The sequence below is a fragment of the Coregonus clupeaformis genome, chromosome 24 (genome assembly GCF_020615455.1).
Source record: "Coregonus clupeaformis isolate EN_2021a chromosome 24, ASM2061545v1, whole genome shotgun sequence".
NCBI classification, from domain to species: domain Eukaryota; kingdom Metazoa; phylum Chordata; class Actinopteri; order Salmoniformes; family Salmonidae; genus Coregonus; species Coregonus clupeaformis.
In genome coordinates, this window is record NC_059215.1 from 30,652,726 (window position 1) to 30,671,585 (window position 18,860).

Consider the following 18,860-nt stretch of genomic DNA (forward strand, 5'->3'; position numbering starts at 1 on the left):
CAAAAGGGTTCTTCTACCTGGAACCCAACAACGTTATTCAAAGGGTTCTCCTATGGGGACAGCCGAGGAACCCTTTTAGGATCTAGATTGCACCTTTTTTTCTATGAGTATAGAGTAGTTTGGTGGGAAGGTATGTAGATAGATAGAGAGGGAGGGAGGGAGGGAGGAAGATAAAAAGAAAGAGACTGCATGTGGATGGAGGGGTACCACTGCATGTGGATGGAGGGGTACCACTGCATGTGGATGGAGGGGTACCACTGCATGTGGATGGAGGGGTACCACTGCATGTGGATGGAGGGGTACCACTGCATGTGGATGGAGGGGTACCACTGCATGTGGATGGAGGGGTACCACTGCATGTGGATGGAGGGGTACCACTGCATGTGGATGGAGGGGTACCACTGCATGCAGTTTTGACTCACTGATTAAAATGTCAGAGTTACAAACAAGCAAGGTCAGAGTGTGTATGTGGGGGGCATGGAAGGGCAGCACATCTCCAGTCCCTTAGTTGGCTCCTTCCTGTTGATACCTCACAATCTTTATGTCTGAGCACGTGCAGCAGCACAATACCGTGTTAAAACCCAGGGAATAACTTGGGGGACAAGCCCTTCCGTATTTAGGTAATTAAGGCTGTAGATTTACATCACAGTCATTTCAGAGGATGCTACTGTTTTTGCTTTCCCTACCACAGAACTTTCCTCACTCACTGCCGAAGCAAACTCACTGGACAATGGAGATTCAGTAGAGTTCAGACTAGGGTTAAGTGTTCTACAAAGCTTAACTCTGTGTCCTGGTAGTCGTGACCTGATACAGAGACACGCTCCATTTCACCAGAGACTTCTACAGTTTCTCAGCTGACCTTTAGGTTTGAGTTACAGTAACAAGCTACAGAGCCTTGACCCCAGCAGCATCTCTAAGCCATTGGGCTACCATTCCACCCAGGAGGGGACTGGAGGGAGATATATTATGGCCTTATCTGCATACAGCCACACACATGGGGGTTGCACAACAAGGATACATAGGGATTGAGAATGAGAGATGAAAATGATTAAACAGAAATTCAACCACAGTGGATAAATTGTTCTGGGCAGACAGTACAATCTCTTTCATATGCTTGAATCATACTCGACGGCTGTAAAAAAATGTGTAGGTTTCCGAAACAAATCCTATGTGCCCCTCAGGTCATAAGGTCACACCTTTTCCATCAACTGACAAGTAGGGTGTGGAAGGAAGAGAGAGGGAGGAAAGAGGATCCAACCCTCTTAAACTGTCAGGAGTCATAAAGGACATACATTTTACGACATGGTGCTATTGCCTGAGGAGGGAATTGAAAGCAGGGTAATTTCACCATTCCTTTTTTGTAAGTGTTGTCTGTGTGTGTCACTCTTTTTTCTCTGGTTTATGGATGCTTGGCAGATGCCCGTATCAACTCCCACAAGTTACTCATGCTGTTACTTACTTACATTATACTACCAAAATCCAAGGATGTAGAATCGACTTACTGTTAATCAGGAATATAAACCCAACCACTGATAATTATATTTGCTTCCATGCCTGCCTTTGCTACAGTCTCACTCATCATAAGCTCTCCTGTCTCAAGACGAACTTCTATATAAACCAATGTATTAAATGAAAAATTCTACAGTGCACATTTTTGTATTATTCTTGAGTGATAGGTCTATGAATCCTTATGTCTCAGGGGTCTGGAGCTCAGTGTAGATGCACTGTCACTGGATGTTCTCGCTCTCTCTCGCTCGCTCTCATTCTCTCACTCTCTGTCCCGCATTCTCTCTTGCTCTGTATCTATGCACTGTTGCCTCATTGTTCAGACCCTGGGCAAGAAGACAAAACTGAGGCGGGGAAAACAAAAAAATTTAATCACCGAAACCACTCCTGAAATGTTAAGTTGTTATTTCTGTATGCAAAATAACTTAATCAGTCTGTGTGTGTGTCTCTCTGTGTGTGTGTGTGTGTGTGTACACATGCTTGTGTTTGTGCATACAGTATGTTGAGGGATGGGGGCTGAGAGGTACATGGTGACAGTAAGGATTTTTCCCACTTAATTAGCCTTGAAAATCAAACGGCTACTAGCACATTAAAAATCCATCTTTTTATATCCCTACAGAAACAATTAAGAAGCTCCCTATCTAAAGCCTGCATAGCCACGCTGGCTGGCTCCCTGTGGGGGCTCTGTGATATTACACATTTACATTTACATTTTTGTCATTTAGCAGACACTCTTATTCAGAGTGACTTACAGGAGCAATTAGGGTTAAGTGCCTTGCTCAAGGCACGCTGACAGATTTACACTACACTACATTTACATTACACTACACAGTCGACTTATTACATGTCTGGAACATAGATGTTTGGGACCAAAGGTGAGCTATATCACAAATTAGAATTATTTTCTTCAGAATGGTGATTTTTTTAATAAAGAGATTTACGAGTGTTGGTTTAGAATGATCGTTTTCAGAAACAGGGATCTGTGGTAACGTGATGGATTTTCTTTGTTTGTGTACATTACATTTCACACAGAGGAATTTCAGTCCAGAGCTAACTTATGGCTGCTGGAGTAGGTAAACAACATGACAGGTGTCATCAGTGTGTGCTTGTGAAGAGTCACAGAGCATCTCCCTTAGAAAGAGAGTATGGATGTACAATACTTTTTTTTTAATGAAGACCAGCTATTGAAGCTGCTTGTGGTATTTCTAATGTGAGGTAGCAGGTGCTCCCGGTCTAAACCAATTTTAACATTTTGTTGCCATCTAGTGGCGCATTATGACAATGCATTGGTCTAATTATGTGCAGCACATCGGTTTGATTCTAGGTGAACTGGAGGCATAATTCCAGGAATCAAGGAACTATAATGTATTTTATTTATTTATTAGTGATAATATTGATATATTGACTATCCTGATAGTTTTGATAAGCTAGTCTTAATTAAAATCGTTAAAAGGCTCTTTGAAATCTGACCATAAACAAAAATTAGATAAATAGTATTGTAAGGAATGAGAACACAGTAAGACAACAGATTGAACATGTTCATTTTAAGCTGTAGGCATGAAGAAATAGTCACAAAGATCAGACGCCTCAGTTTGCCCCTCTCACTTGATATAGCATATGACATGAAATATGGAGTATACTGCACATTGATCAATCACTAGAGATGAACAGAGACAGTATTCAAATCAGAGACAAATAAAAATGCATAGACTAAATATGCCTCAGATACATTGGAAATGTTCTAAGAAAAAAATATTTTTCTTGAATAATCTTGATCCTCAATCCGCTGTAACCTGTCTCTCTATTGAGAGAATCAAAAACACAGGTTACCATTAGAAAACGTGTATATTCAGGTGAAGGCTATATAAAACTGTTGTCAATATCTTAATGCCATAGTCTGTTGTACATTATGGAATTTAAGTGTGGTTAAAGGCTGGTGTCTAAAATATGATTGCTGTAGAAATTCAGTATATTAATTGTTGGTTTAGGATTTTTGTAATGCATATCACTACATCATATGCTTTGCCTGCCCTGGCCCAGCTGTTTTCACACCTGAGCAGAAGAAAACAGGAAAAGCAGTGTTTATTATGGCCTCACAGTGAGAGCACTATGGTCAATTCATTAATCTACCAATCTACACTGAGTATACAAAACATTAAGAGCTCTTTCCATGACATAGACTGATCAGGTGAAAGCTATGATCCCTTATTAATGTCACTTGTTAAATCCACTTCAATCAGTGTAGATGAGAGGAGACAGGTTAAACGAAGAAACAATTAAAATGCAAATCTTAACAGATCGCCCAGGGGAATTGTAAGCTTGTTTTGATTGTAAACAAACACCAATATAGATTTTTAAAATGTGGTTAAAACTAAAATGTTCATCGCATGCATGGTCAGTCCTTGTATCCATAGCTCTGTCTATGAATTTGAGAGTGGTTACACTTCTCCAGTCCCATCCCTCAGCTGTTTAGAAAAACAAGTGGCGCCGTGACTGCTTTGTTGTTTTTTCAAATCCCAGATTGCCCCTTTGTTATGGCAGAAAATACCGGTATATTTGTTATTGTAATACTAGCCCCTACCAGGCTTTCTTCACCTCAACTTTGTGAGTGAGGCCTGGAAGCTGTAACTATGCTAATAGCCTACAGATAATACAATTTTAGATATAAATGTCAGATGTATGTGGAATACTATTCCTCCAAATAAAATGTATAAACTTTGTCAGGAAAATACAACATTTCATAAACATTGTTGTTCACATGTAGGCCTGTTTGCCTTACCCTCCTGTAGCCTACTGCATTTTGCTGAGATAGGAACCAAGTTGGTAGGTGTTTCCCCAAGTGAAGTCGGAACAGTCATTGAATGGGCATATCAAAATGGCGGACCAAGAAGTGTCGGTGAGGGAGTTCGTTGCTGTTACTGATGTTGATGAGGAGAGGGCCCGTTTTTTCTTGGAGTCTGCCGGTTGGGATTTGCAGGTACATGTTGATCACATCGACCTACCAGTTGTACTACATGTGATATTTGAATTGAACTCACAACAACATACGAATGACAGTAGCTAGTTAGCACTTACTAGCAGGCTAGCTACCGTCCGTACTAGTTTCTGCTGGTGATTTGTGCAAGTCACTCTTTCTCACAACAATAGATCGAGTGACCATTGCGGTCTTATTCCCTGGCATCTAGCTATATCTACCAATCCGTTTCATACAGATACCAATGTTTTACTACCACTGTCTAGTAGCTAGTTTAACGTTAACTTGCTAACAAGTCAGTTTCATTTATGAATGGCTCACTGCGTTCTAGCTAACTATCTGGCTAACAAGCTAGCTAGCAGGTTAGCTATTGTAGCTAACGCGTTAGTTAACTAGCCGATTGGCAGATATTATGGTCCAGCAGTAAGCCAACTTCATAACTACCTAACAACATTTTCCATCTAGTCACTGAGAGGATGGCTAATTTATCTGATTTTTTCCATTCTTACGTTAATTGCTAGCAAGTATGTTGAAGAACATCCTTCACAGCTAACTAAAGTTACTAGTAGGTAGCTACCTTTTTTTAATTAGGCAAGTAAAGTAAACAAGTAAGCTCTAACTAGCTAGATAGCTAGCAATCAGCTTTAGACTATGACTAGACATTGAGATCTTGGTCTCTTTCCTTAGCTTGCCCTGGCCAGTTTCTTTGAAGATGGTGCTGAGGATGACATTGTGACACTTCCTCAGCCAGAGAGCGGTGGATCCTCTGTGCCTCGTTCCACAGGGCCTGGCAGGTACATAGCTAACTGACCTCCGTAAATCTATTGTTACACTGTCATTCTCTGTACCGATTAAAACAGGATGCCCAAGTCCTTTCAGTGTTGCCTTTGTCATCCTTTTTTTATGAATATTCTATGAAACTTTTCATGTTACATGATTAATGTTTGACCTTATTGTCATTCATTGTTATTTTGTTGTGTGTAAAGGAGTGAAAATAGGGTGACCTCCTTCAGGGATATGATGCATGAGGAAGAAGATGACAGTGATGAGGAAGAAGGGGAAAGGTAAGTCTGTCTATACTTCTATGACTTTAGGGTGTATGCTGAGCATGCCTCCATTCTCATCGACGGGGCTGTAGTGGAACAGGTTGAGAGCTTCAAGTTCCTTGGTGTCCACATCACCAACAAGCTATCATGGTCCAAACACACCAAGACAGTCATGAAGAGGGCACTGAAAAGATTTGGCATGGGTCCTCAGATCCTCAAAAAGTTATACAGCTGCACCATCGAGAGCATCCTGACTGGTTGCATCACCGCCTGGTATGACAACTGCTCGGCCTCCGACTGCAAGGCACTACAGAGGGTAGTGCGTACGGCCCAGTACATCACTGGGGCCAAGCTTCCTGCTATCCAGGACCTCTATATCAGGCAGTGTCAGAGGAAGGTCCTCAAAATTGTCAAAGACTCCAGCCACCCTAGTCATAGACTGTTCTCTCTGCTACCGCACAGCAAGTGGTACCGGAGCGCCAAGTCTAGGTCGAAAAGGCTTCTCAACAGCTTCTACCCCCAAGCCATAAGACTCCTGAACAGCTAATCATGGCTACCCGGACTACTTGCACTGCCCACCCCCACACCCCCACCCCATCTTTTTACGCTGCTACTCAGTTAATGATTTATGCATAGTCACTTTAACTCTACCCACATGTACATATTACCTCAACTAGCCGGTGCCCCCGCACATTGACTCTGCACCGGTACCCCCCTGTATATAGCCTCCCTACTGTTATTTTATTTTACTTCTGCTCTTTTTTTCTCAACACTTTTTTGTTTTATTTTACTTTTTTATAAAAAAAGAAATGCATTGTTGGTTAAGGGCTGTAAGTAAGCATTTCACGGTAATGTCTACACCTGTTGTATTCGGCGCATGTGGCAAATTAAATTTGATTTGATTTGCATTTCACATTGCATGTAGGCCTAGGCTATGTGTATTTTGGACAGCGTGTAGGGTGCCTCCAGAATGTTCCAAACTATTTTGGTTTCTCTATTCAGTTCTCTGTAGGCTGGTATTGCTTTCTGCTGCATCAACAGATTCTGCTGGGTGGGGGTGTGTCCCTGTGTTATTCTTCTACTTGTCAATAGAAATGATTAAATATTAAAGCATTAGACCTATCACTAAAAGCTTCAGTCATACAAAAGTTATACTTAAATCCGAACTGGTTCTCTAGCAAATTAGTAAGATTGTCTCACCCAATGTTCAAGAATGGCCTTTTCCCTTTATTCAGATTACAACCTCACACTTTCAGTTATTTGAAAAGGAAATCATCTCCCAAATATCACTATTTCTAAAACAAGCCATAGAAAGTTGGTTGCAATTTCAGTTGAATCCTCCAGAAACGACAGAACAAATAATGCAACAAATATTGTGGTTAAACTCAAATATACTAATTGATAAAAAACAATTTTTTTGGACAATGTTTAAAAAAGGTATAATCTTCGTAAATGATATCATCGGTAGGACTGGTGGAGTTGTCGCACATGCAGCTAACAAAAACATATGGAAATGTCTGCTCTACCCAAAATTACAACCAAATAATTGCAGCATTACCGCAAAAATGGAAGGGGGAAAATGTAAGGAACTTGTCTGTCGGCCTTGCATTAAAGAACATAATTGGTTAAAGAAAATTGTGATAAATAATAAAGTATACCAGTTTTATTTAAGGACCAAAGGATTGACAGCCATCCCATATAGATTGCAAAATAGTTGGAGAGATTTTTGACGTACCGATCCCATTGCATAGTGTTTATGAACTGATACGCAAAACGACGCCGGATTCAAAACCTTAGAATTTTTCAATTTAAATTATTATATAAAGTTCTTGCTACCAATATAATGTTATTTATATGGGGGATACAATCTTCCCAGCTCTGCAGATTTTGCTGCGAAGAGACAGAATCATTAGATCATTTGTTTTGGTACTGTCCATTTGTAGCTTGTTTTTGGACACAGGTCCAGGAATGGCTAAAGGATCGCAATATTTACCTGGAGCTAACCCTGCAGATAGCATTACTGGGTGATCTGAAAAGTCATAGTCAATCGATCAATAATATAATACTTTTAGCAAAAATGTTTATTTTCAATGTACAATCTGTAGAAACAATGAGAATAGAAAGGTTCAGAACTTTTGTAAAACATCACAGTACAGTTGAAAAATATATGGCAAATAGAAATCCAATATGGATGGTGTTAAGAGATAGATGGGTGGTGTTGAATGGAGTTGAAGGATGGGACTAATAACAACTAACAACAACTAATAACAACAAGATAACTAATAATTTAAGCATACTGTGTCCATAATAAGTATATAGGTTATAGGTTGAGAGCTTTTGTGAAAGAGCACAGTTAGAAAGATATGGCATATAGAAGCAAACCGGATGGACATCATGAAAATGATTGGAGAGGTTGAGGGTAGAGGAAGTTCAGGAGTAAAAACAAACAAAATATAATTATTGACATGTGTGACATGAGCATACCAGACAAGCTAAATGTATTCTATGCTCGCTTCCAAGGAAAGCAACACTGAACCATGCATGAAAGCACCAGCTGTTCCAGACGACTGTGATCTCGCTCTCCATAGCCGATGTGAGTAAGACCTTTAAACAGGTTAACATTCACAAGGCCGCAGGGGCAGACGGATTAACAGGACGCGTACTCGGAGCATGCGCTGACCGGCAAATGTATTCACTGACATTTTCAACCTCTCCCTGCCCCAGTCTGTAATACCTACGTGTTTCAAGCAGACCACCATAGTCCCTGTGCCCAAGTTCGCCAAGGTAACCTGTCTAAATGACTCTCGGCGCGTAGCACTCACATCTGTAGCCATGAAATGCTTTGAAAGGCTGGTCATGGCTCACATCAACACCATCATCCCAGACACCCTGGACCCACTCCAATTCGCATACCGCCCCAACAGATCCACAGATGATGCATTCTCTAGTGCACATGCACTCCACACTTTCCTCTCACACCTGGACAAGAGGAACACCTACAGTGCATTCGGAAAGTATTCAGACCCTTTGACTTTTTCCACATTTTGTTACGTTACAGCCTTATTCTAAACTGGATTAAATAAAGCTTTTTCCTCATCAATCTACACACAATATCCCATAATGACAAAGCGAAAACAGGTTTTTAGAACATGTTGCTAATTTATTACAAATAAAAAACGGATACCTTATTTACATAAATGTTCAGACCCTTTGCTATGAGACTCGAAATTGAGCTCAGGTGCATCCTGTTTCCATTGATCATCCTTGAGATGAGTCCACCTGTGGTAAATTCAATTGATTGGACATGATTTGGAAAGGCACGCACCTGTCTATATAAGGTCCCACAGTTGACAGTGCATGACAGAGCAAAAACCAAGCCATGAGGTTGAAGGAATTGTCCGTAGAGCGCCGAGACAGGATTGTGTCGAGGCACAGATCTGGGGAAGGGTACCAAAACATTTCTGCAGTATTGAAGGTCCCCAAGAACACAGTGGCCTACATCATTCTTAAATGGAAGAAGTTTGGAACCACCAAGACTCTTCCTAGAGCTGGCCGCCCGGCCAAACTGAGCAATTGGGGGAGAAGGTCCTTGGTCAGGGAGGTGACCAAGAACCCGATGGTCACTCTGACAGAGCTCCAGAGTTCATCTGTGGAGATGGGAGAACCTTCCAGAAGGACAACCGTCTCTGCAGCACTTCACCAATCAGGCCTTAATGGTAGAGTGGCCAGACGGAAGCCACTCCTCAGTAAAAGGCACGTGACAGCCCACTTGGACTTTGCCAAAAGGCATCTAAAGGACTCTCAGACCATGAGAAACAAGATTCTCTGGTCTGATGAAACGAAGATTGAACTCTTTGGCCTGAATGGCAAGCGTCACGTCTGGAGGAAACCTGGCACGATGAAGCATGGTGGTGGAAGCATCATGCTGTGGAGATGTTTTTCAGGGGAAGGAACTGGGTTACTAGTCAGGATCGAGGGAAAGATGAACGGAGCAAAGTACAGAGAGATCCTTGATGAAAACCTGCTCCAGAGCGCTCAGGACCTCCGACTGGGGCGAAGGTTCACCTTCCAACAGGACAACGACCCTAAGCACACAGCCAAGACAACGCAGGAGTGGCTTCGGGACAAGTCTCTGAATGTTCTTGAATGGCCCAGCCAGAGCCCGGACTTGAACCCGATCGAACATCTCTGGAGAGACCTGGAAATAGCTGTGCAGCAAAGCTCTCCATCCAACCTGACAGAGCTTGAGAGGATCTGCAGAAAAGATTGGGAGAAACTCTCCAAATACAGGTGTGCCAAGCTTGTAGCGTCATACCCAAGAAGACTCGAGGCTGTAATCGCTGCCAAAGGTGCTTCAACAAAGTACTGAGTAAAGGGTCTGAATACTTATGTAAATGTGATATTGAAGTGTTTTAGTTTGAATACATTTGCAAAAATATATTGTGTGGTATTGTGTGTAGATTGATGAGGAAAAAAATATTTAATCCATTTTAGAATAAGGCTGTAACGTAACAAAATATGGAAAAAGTCGAGGGGTCTGAATACTTTCCGAATGCACTGTATGTAAGAATGCTGTTCATTGATTAGCTCAGCATTCAACACCTCATTGCTAACCTCAGGACCCTGGGACTGAACACCTCCCTCTGCAACTGGATCCTGGAATTCCTGATGGGCCACCCCCAGCTGGTGAGGGTAGGCAACTACACATCCGCCACGCTGACCCTCAACACGGGGCCCCTCAGGGGTGCGAGCTTAGTCCCCTCATGTACTCCCTGTTTACCCACGACTGAATGGCCTCGCACAACTCCAACACCATCATTAAGTTTGCTGACGACGTGACAGTGGTTGGCCTGATCACCGACAACGATGAGACAGCCTATAGGGAGGAGGTCGGTGACCTGGCAGTGTGGTGCCAGGACAACAACTTCTCCCTCAACGTCAGCAAGATAAAGGAGCTGATAGTGGACTACAGGAAACGGAGGGCCGAGCATGCCCCCATCGACGGAGCTGTAGTGGAGTGTCCACATCACTAAGGAATTATCATGGTCCACACACCAACACAGTCGTGAAGAAGGCCCGACAACGCTTCTTTCCCCTCAGGAGGCTGAAAAGATAAGGCATGTGCCCTCAGATCCTCAAAGTTATACAGCTGCACAATTTGAGAGCATCTTGACTGGCTGCATCACCGCTTGGTATGGCAACTAATTGGCATCTGACCGCAAGGCTCTACAAAGGGTAGTGCGTACGGCCCAGTACATCACTAGTGCCGAGCTCCCTGCCATCCAGGACCTCTATTCCAGGCAGCGTCAGAGGAAGGCTCTAAAAACGGTCAGACTCCAGCCACCCAAGTAATAGACTGTTCTCTCTGCTACTGCACGGAAAGCGGTACCGATGCACCAAGTCTGGAACCAACAGGACCATGAACAGCTTCTACCCCCAAGCCATAAGACTGCTAACTAAGACTGCTAGTTAGTCCGGGTTAACTATTTGTATTATTGGTTAACTATTTAACAATCTGCATTGACCGTATTTGCACCAACTCTTTTGACTCATCATATACACTGCTGCTACTGTTTATCTATCTTGTTTCCTAGTCACTTTATCCATAACTATATGCACATATCTACCTCAATTACCTTGTGCCCCTGCACTTTAACTTGGTACAGGTACCCCGTGTATATAGCCAAGTTATCGTTACTCATTCACTCCTCATGTTATTATTTGTCTATTTTCTATTATTCCTCGTGTTTATTTCTCTCTGCATTGTTGGGAAGGGCCCGTAAGTAAGCATTTCACTGTTAGTCTACATCTGTTGCTTTTGAAGCATGTGACAAATAAGATTTGATTTATTTGAATCACAGCACTGATGTTGTAACCAGAGGCTGCCTCTTGGACAAGATCCAAAATTCAGGTTGTGTTGTATCCACATTCTTGCTTTGCTTCCCTCTAGGTTTTTTGCTGGGGGTTCTGAACGCAGTGGGCAGCAGATTGTGGGCCCCCCCAAGAAGAAGAGCTCTAATGAGGTGGTGGAGGACCTGTTCAAGGGGGCTAAGGAGCATGGGGCCGTACCCGTGGAGAAGGCTGGGAGAGGCCCAGGAGAGCCTAGTCGAGCCAGGGTAAGAAAAGCTTCTCAGTAATTGTGTCCTGCACCTGGATTACTTCTCTTTCATTTACTGATCACATGTATGTGTTACTAGCCCTGTTTTTTGGAATTGACCTTAAATCATAGAGGTAATGGTGTATAATGTTTTGCTTACTCTTTTTCTCCTCTAACCCTCCTTCTAGCCGTTCATTGGTGGTGGCTACCGGCTTGGTGCAGCGCCTGAGGAGGAGCCTGTTTATGTGGCTGGAGAGAGAAGAACTGCTAACAGCCAGCAGGATGTTAGTGTTTGACAGTGAATTTATTTTGATAGATATTTTGTATTGCTAGTATAAATTTGATCTTGGAAGATTACATTTACTTCAGTATACTTGATGTAGCCTATTTTCTTTACTACGTGCTGAAGGTGCATGTAGTCCTGAAGCTGTGGAAGACAGGTTTCAGCTTGGGCGACGGTGAACTCAGAAACTACAGTGATCCTGGCAACGCCATTTTCCTGGAGTCCATCCGTAGGGGGTGAGTACACTGTCCGTACTGTCTCCTTGTCATACTGTTTATATGCATGGCTGCTCATGTCACATCATGTTCCTAAATCCATTTACTAAGTTATAAATGCATTTATGGCATACACATTCTGCTCAGCACTGGACAGCTGGAGGATACATGTCTCTCTCTGAAGTCTGTTTCCTTATTGCTGAAGCATTGTCATAATATAAGTCATTCTACCTTTCAGGGAGATTCCTTTGGAGTTGAGACAGCGCTCCCGGGGGGGTCAGGTCAACTTGGATATGGAAGACCATCGGGATGAGGACTTCTCCAAACCCAAGGTTGCCTTCAAGGCATTCGGCGGGGAAGGACAGAAACTGGGCAGGTGAGCCCGCTCTATTCTGACAGAATGCATCACCTAGAACAGTGTTTCCCAACTCAGGTCCTCCAGTACCCCCAACAGTACATATTTTTGTTGTGGCTCCTCACAAGCACACCTGATTCAACTAATCATCAAGCCCTTGACAAGTTGAATCAGGTGTTTTTGTCCAGGGTTACAACAAAAATGTGTGCTGTTGGGGGTACTCGAGGACTGGAGTTTGGAAACACTTTTCTAGAAGGGTAATGTAAATTGTATCGACTCGCCTGTCTGTCTACCTGCCATGGAAGAAATTTGAATTGGAACAAGAACATAACCTACTTTTCATCACTGGAGTTTTTAGATTTGGGTACAACCCAAAGATTCTCAGATGAAATAGGGTGGCTGTTACATCGTATTACCACAAGGGGGTAGAAAAGGGAATTATGGCACAATGTAATATTGTATTTGATGACGTTTTCAAGAAATTAAGAGTTAAAATCATAATGTAACCCAACAATTTTTCAAAACCTGATATTGTCTTCTGAGGTCAATTATAATATTTTCTTTAACAAATCAATGTCAAATACAGTAATCACAATAAACATCTCTCTTTCCTGCCTCACTCCTCCATTCAGTGCCACTCCTGAGCTGGTGGTGTCTGCTCCGCGGATGGGGGACCAGGTAGCCAGTGAGGCCCAGGCCATCGCCTCTGTGAACCTGGATGCCTCCCAGCCTGTAACCAACATCCAGATCAGACTGGCCGACGGGGGGAGACTGGTGCAGAAGTTCAACCACACTCACAGGTCAGTTTTGGAGCCATTAAGCTCTACATCGCCTTAGCCCTACCATGACAAACACCATATTTTCTCTACTTGTCCACAGGGTGTCGGACGTGCGTCAGTTTGTGGTGGGAGCTCGACCTTTGATGGCCGCGACAGAGTTTGTGCTCATAACAACCTTCCCCAACAAGGAGCTGACTGACGAGAGCCAGACGCTGCGGGATGCCAACCTGCTCAACGCAGTCATCGTGCAACGGCTAAAGTGATGTAGCCCCCTGGTGGCCTGGCTGGTTCACAGCTCTTTGATCCCCCTGAGGGACGAGACACCATGGACTTATGGACTTCTAATTCCTTTTTTTTCTATAGTGTTACATTTTCCCTCTTCAGCAGTTTGAGGGGCAAATGTGGGGAACAGATAGGGCTTCGGAGAAAGGCAGAAGAAACAGTGGATTTGGTGGTAAAAGCTGTTTAGAAAGTAGTAGGTGAACATGCACAGTAACAATAAAGTTTTCTTAACAGTTTCAGAGATTGCTTTAGATGTTCATAATACTGTCATTTGTTTTGTTCATTACTTTCTATCTTCCACTTATCTCTCCTCTGGCTCAACTCTTGCCTGTTAGTTTGGCTTTTTCCACACAACAAGTTCTCATCAGATCAACCCAACCGCAAATGTACCCAATGTATGCCAGTAGCCTTATGCTCCCATCATATTCAGAATCACAACAAACCATCAAAACAGTCCCAACACTAAGGAAGTGGGATTTTGATGCGTAACATTAATAGCTAGATTGCTTTACTATAAAACTAATGATTGAACAGAAACTAACTTTATAACTTATAGACAATTGGTTTTAGTGGCAGGTTGATCTCACACTGATCTCTATGCAGCCTTGGACAGAAGAATGGGACAGTTGGAATGATTGTTTGGACCTCTGGAAGGTAATTCAATAAATTTGTTTGGTGTATATGGAATTCCTATTCTTGTTATTTTCTATTATGAAGAGTTACGGAACATATGATTACTTTGATTACATATGATCATTTCAAATTGATCTTAAAACCATTCTTGGAAAAAATCTTACTTTGTTTTTAAGCAAGGCGGTCTAATGATATGCTAATGTAATGGTTCATTGACCCTTGATTGCGTAATTGGTAACTAAGTTGCGTTACCTCCCTAAGCAAGTGGGTTTTGCTCAGCGGGCTAACGGTCTTGGGGTACGCTGCATGAGACCCGGGTTTGAACCCTAGCCTAGTCGGTCAAACTAATCTGCTTGAATATGGAATGCTGTTAGTCTATCACTATATTATAGTGCTTTTATAGAGTAGGCCAATTAAAAAATAATAATCATTACCAATTTAGGAAATGTAAGTTTGGTTTTTGAAACTAGTATGAAGTTATTGTACAAACCAGGGGAGGCTCTTCAGAGGAAGGGGAGGACCATCCTACTCAATAGATTCAACTAGTCAGACTATATTCACGTCATCAAATAGCCGATTAAAACACTGTTTTGCAACATTCCGTCCAAAAAATAATCGAACATAAATCATGTAGCAGATAGAGTATATGACCTTTTCTGTAGCCTACAGGCTGGAGATAAAACGTATGACAATGTAATGAGAAAGAAACGTTCTACATCATGCAGGTTTCTTCAATCAAATAGTCTAACCTAAATGGTGCCCAATCAAATAAAACGTGCTGACATGTTAACAAACATATCCTAAAAACAGGACAGGTCAAAGTAAAATGGACAATATGCAGTGGCGACCTGCCATTCAGGGCAGGTGGGGCAGAGCCTGTTTTTATTTTTTGTTGCCTGTTTTGCATGTTATTTTGGTATTAAGTGTCACATTTAAGTTTGCAAACAATGTAAAAAATCACTGAGTTAATAAAGCCGCATACAAACATGGTCTATTTTTTGCTTTCTTGAGTAAAGCAGCTCCAAAATGCAGGTGCTTCAGCCTAGCTCAGTGCTTTCTGTGATGGTGGGGCAGCCAGCGGAAAATACGGAGCGTAGGGGTTGGTAATGTTCTCTAGTTGCGCTGTGATTGTCTCAGTGTTCTGTCACGCACAGAATGCGCTCAGCTGTCTCCCGACAATTTTTGCACATTCATTGTGTGAATTGTTTGCCCTTTGATTGTATTTTTTTTTTTTTTATCAATTCCCCATTACATACTGTATGTCACAAGCATGACTAGTAAATGTACCATTAATCCTCTGTCATTTGGTTACGTTCAAATCTACAGGGAGAGCTCGAAAATTCAAGCCCCTTGGGTGCTGCCATAGAGCTACATTAGAAGTGCCCTTCCAAGAAGGCTCAAGGTCATTGGCCACAGATAAAATGGCATCAAATCACGTTATATATGGGATGTAGCTCAGTTGGTAGTGCATGGCGTTTGCAACGCCAGGGTTGTGGGTTCGATTCCCACGGGGGGCCAGTATGAAAAAGAAAAAAATGATGTATGCACTCTGGATAAGAGCGTCTGCTAAATGACAAAAAAAAAATATATATATATATATATATATACAGTGGGGGAAAAAAGTATTTAGTCAGCCACCAATTGTGCAAGTTCTCCCACTTAAAAAGATGAGAGAGGCCTGTAATTTTCATCATAGGAACATGTCAACTATGACAGACAAAATGAGAAAAAAAATCCAGAAAATCACATTGTAGGATTTTTAATGAATTTATTTGCAAATTATGGTGGAAAATAAGTATTTGGTCAAGTATTATTTTCAATAACAAAAGTTTCTCAATACTTTGTTATATACCCTTTGTTGGCAATGACACAGGTCAAACGTTTTCTGTAAGTCTGTTGCTGGTATTTTGACCCATTCCTCCATGCAGATCTCCTCTAGAGCAGTGATGTTTTGGGGCTGTCGCTGGGCAACACGGACTTTCAACTCCCTCCAAAGATTTTCTATGGGGTTGAGATCTGGAGACTGGCTAGGCCACTCCAGGACCTTGAAATGCTTCTTACAAAGCCACTCCTTCGTTGCCCGGGTGGTGTGTTTGGGATCATTGTCATGCTGAAAGACCCAGCCACGTTTCATCTTCAATGCCCTTGCTGATGGAAGGAGGTTTTCACTCAAAATCTCACGATACATGGCCCCATTCATTTTTTCCTTTACACGGATCAGTCGTCCTGGTCCCTTTGCAGAAAAAACAGCCCCAAAGCATGATGTTTCCACCCCCATGCTTCACAGTAGGTATGGTGTTCTTTGGATGCAACTCAGCATTCTTTGTCCTCCAAACACGACGAGTTGAGTTTTTACCAAAAAGTTCTATTTTGGTTTCATCTGACCATATGACATTCTCCCAACCCTCTTCTGGATCATCCAAATGCACTCTAGCAAACTTCAGACGGGCCTGGACACGTACTGGCTTAAGCAGGGGGACACGTCTGGCACTGCAGGATTTGAGTCCCTGGCGGCGTAGTGTGTTACTGATGGTAGGCTTTGTTACTTTGGTCCCAGCTCTCTGCAGGTCATTCACTAGGTCCCCCCGTGTGGTTCTGGGATTTTTGCTCACCGTTCTTGTGATCATTTTGACCCCACGGGGTGAGATCTTGCGTGGAGCCCCAGATCGAGGGAGATTATCAGTGGTCTTGTATGTCTTCCATTTCCTAATAATTGCTCCCACAGTTGATTTCTTCAAACCAAGCTGCTTACCTATTGCAGATTCAGTCTTCCCAGCCTGGTGCAGGTCTACAATTTTGTTTCTGGTGTCCTTTGACAGCTCTTTGGTCTTGGCCATAGTGGAGTTTGGAGTGTGACTGTTTGAAGTTGTGGACAGGTGTCTTTTATACTGATAACAAGTTCAAACAGGTGCCATTAATACAGGTAACGAGTGGAGGACAGAGGAGCCTCTTAAAGAAGAAGTTACAGGTCTGTGAGAGCCAGAAATGTTGCTTGTTTGTAGGTGACCAAATACTTATTTTCCACCATAATTTGCAAATAAATTCATAAAAAATCCTACAATGTGATTTTCTGGAAATAAAATTCTCAATTTGTCTGTCATAGTTGACGTGTACTTATGATGAAAATTACAGGCCTCTCATCTTTTTAAGTGGGAGAACTTGCACAATTGGTGGCTGACTTAATACTTTTTTCCCCCACTGTATACTGTAGCTAAGAAAGTAATACTAAGTGTATGTTGTGTAGTAAGCTGTTAGTAGCCCATGTGCCTCACCCTAATAATTTGGTCCCTTTTCCCCTCATAATTTAGCCTACTGTTCTGACTTGGTGGTGCACATGTAGCCTATATACTGTTTTAAAGAAATGCCATCATCGCATATTGTAAGAGCTTTATTTATCGTACAGTTCTGACTTGTGTACAGGGAGAATACTGTAAGAACGGCCCATTTTCTGAATTCTGTCGCTGTACATTTCAAAAGTGCTGAACAAATAGTTATACTGACTACATCCGTCCTAGCTCGCTCATTGTCTTAATCGAAATTACGGATTGCCTCTTTTCCGCTCGTCGTCCCCTTATGCCATAGTTTGTACATCTCAATTGTCAGTAGAAACCACATTTGTTTAAGCAAGTCAGCCATATCAGCTATGTTTTTTTTAAAGGCAGTAAATGAGGCTGAATGAACTGTTTCGCTGCCAGACAAGGCTCTGCTGATAGCCAGGTGTAACAGTGGTAAGGTGTTGCGACTGCTGTTGGGACTCTGCTGTTGGGACAGCTTTATGTAGGCCCTAACAGTTTGTGGCCACCGTTTGTCACTGTTATAGTCCAATGAATGTATTGTTTAGTGTTGTGTAGTGGCTTTGCTGGAATGCATAATTTTGTTTTGTTTTCGTTTGCCTCACCAAGATTTACAAGCTAAAATCGCCACTGACAATATGTAATGGACAATCAGGCTACTTACAACTGCTGTCCAGGAGATTCATCCCGTGGGCTAATTTGTAATGATCAGTGGTTTCGGGTTTGTATTTCGTAAATTTTTGACGAGCTGATCATTGCGAAAAAGAATATGCTTCTGCATTTCCCGCTATGTAAACACATTGCATATAGGCTCAGGATAACTCCTCCTGATAAAGTTGGGTAGCAGATATTCAGTGTTAAATAGCCAAATATCAGGACTAATAAAGCCAATGCAATGGCCTGTTTTACAAACGGTGGGCCTACCACATGGATGTGCATTCATAAAATTCCATTGCAGGCCGACATGGTAGGCTACACCCCAGTAAGCACGGATCGACACTGACGCCTTTTGGACTTCTTTTTTGGTGTTTTACAAATGGTAGGCCTACCACATTGATGGGCATTCCTAAAATTCTATTTCAGGCGACACTGTAGGCTATACCTCAGTAGGCACGGACCAACGCCGACACCTTTTGGATGTATTTTTTGGTCTTGTCCGGACCGGCCTTGATTTCCACGTCCATGGACATTGGTTTTTGGTCCTGTCCGGACCAAATCTGAACCAATCATAGATGTCTATGTTTGGTTCAGATTTGGTCCGGTCTGGACCAGCCTTGATTTGGACTAAACATAGACGTCTATAAATGTTGTCTTTTCAACTTTCATTCAAAACCGAAAATGAATCTGATTTCAATGTCCATAAAATACATATTTTCAATGTCTGGGGACCAGCCCTG

General features: G+C 42.4%; 1 protein-coding gene across 2 annotated transcripts; it reads left to right on the forward strand.

The window, feature by feature from the left end:
* The first annotated feature begins 4,351 nt into the window (after positions 1-4,351).
* LOC121538318 (NSFL1 cofactor p47) lies at positions 4,352-14,217 on the forward strand. 2 transcript variants are annotated; one of them, XM_041846196.2, is made up of 9 exons: positions 4,352-4,483; positions 5,168-5,274; positions 5,467-5,544; positions 11,477-11,642; positions 11,812-11,907; positions 12,030-12,142; positions 12,360-12,497; positions 13,109-13,276; positions 13,356-14,217. In XM_041846196.2, exons 1-9 carry the CDS (start codon positions 4,382-4,384, stop codon positions 13,516-13,518), a joined length of 1,131 nt encoding a protein of 376 aa, XP_041702130.1. In that variant the 5' UTR covers positions 4,352-4,381; the 3' UTR covers positions 13,519-14,217. The 2 variants fall into 2 exon arrangements, with proteins under 2 accessions (XP_041702130.1, XP_041702131.1); XM_041846197.2 differs by having other exon boundaries at positions 4,353-4,483; positions 12,033-12,142.
* Positions 14,218-18,860: the final 4,643 nt, after the last annotated feature.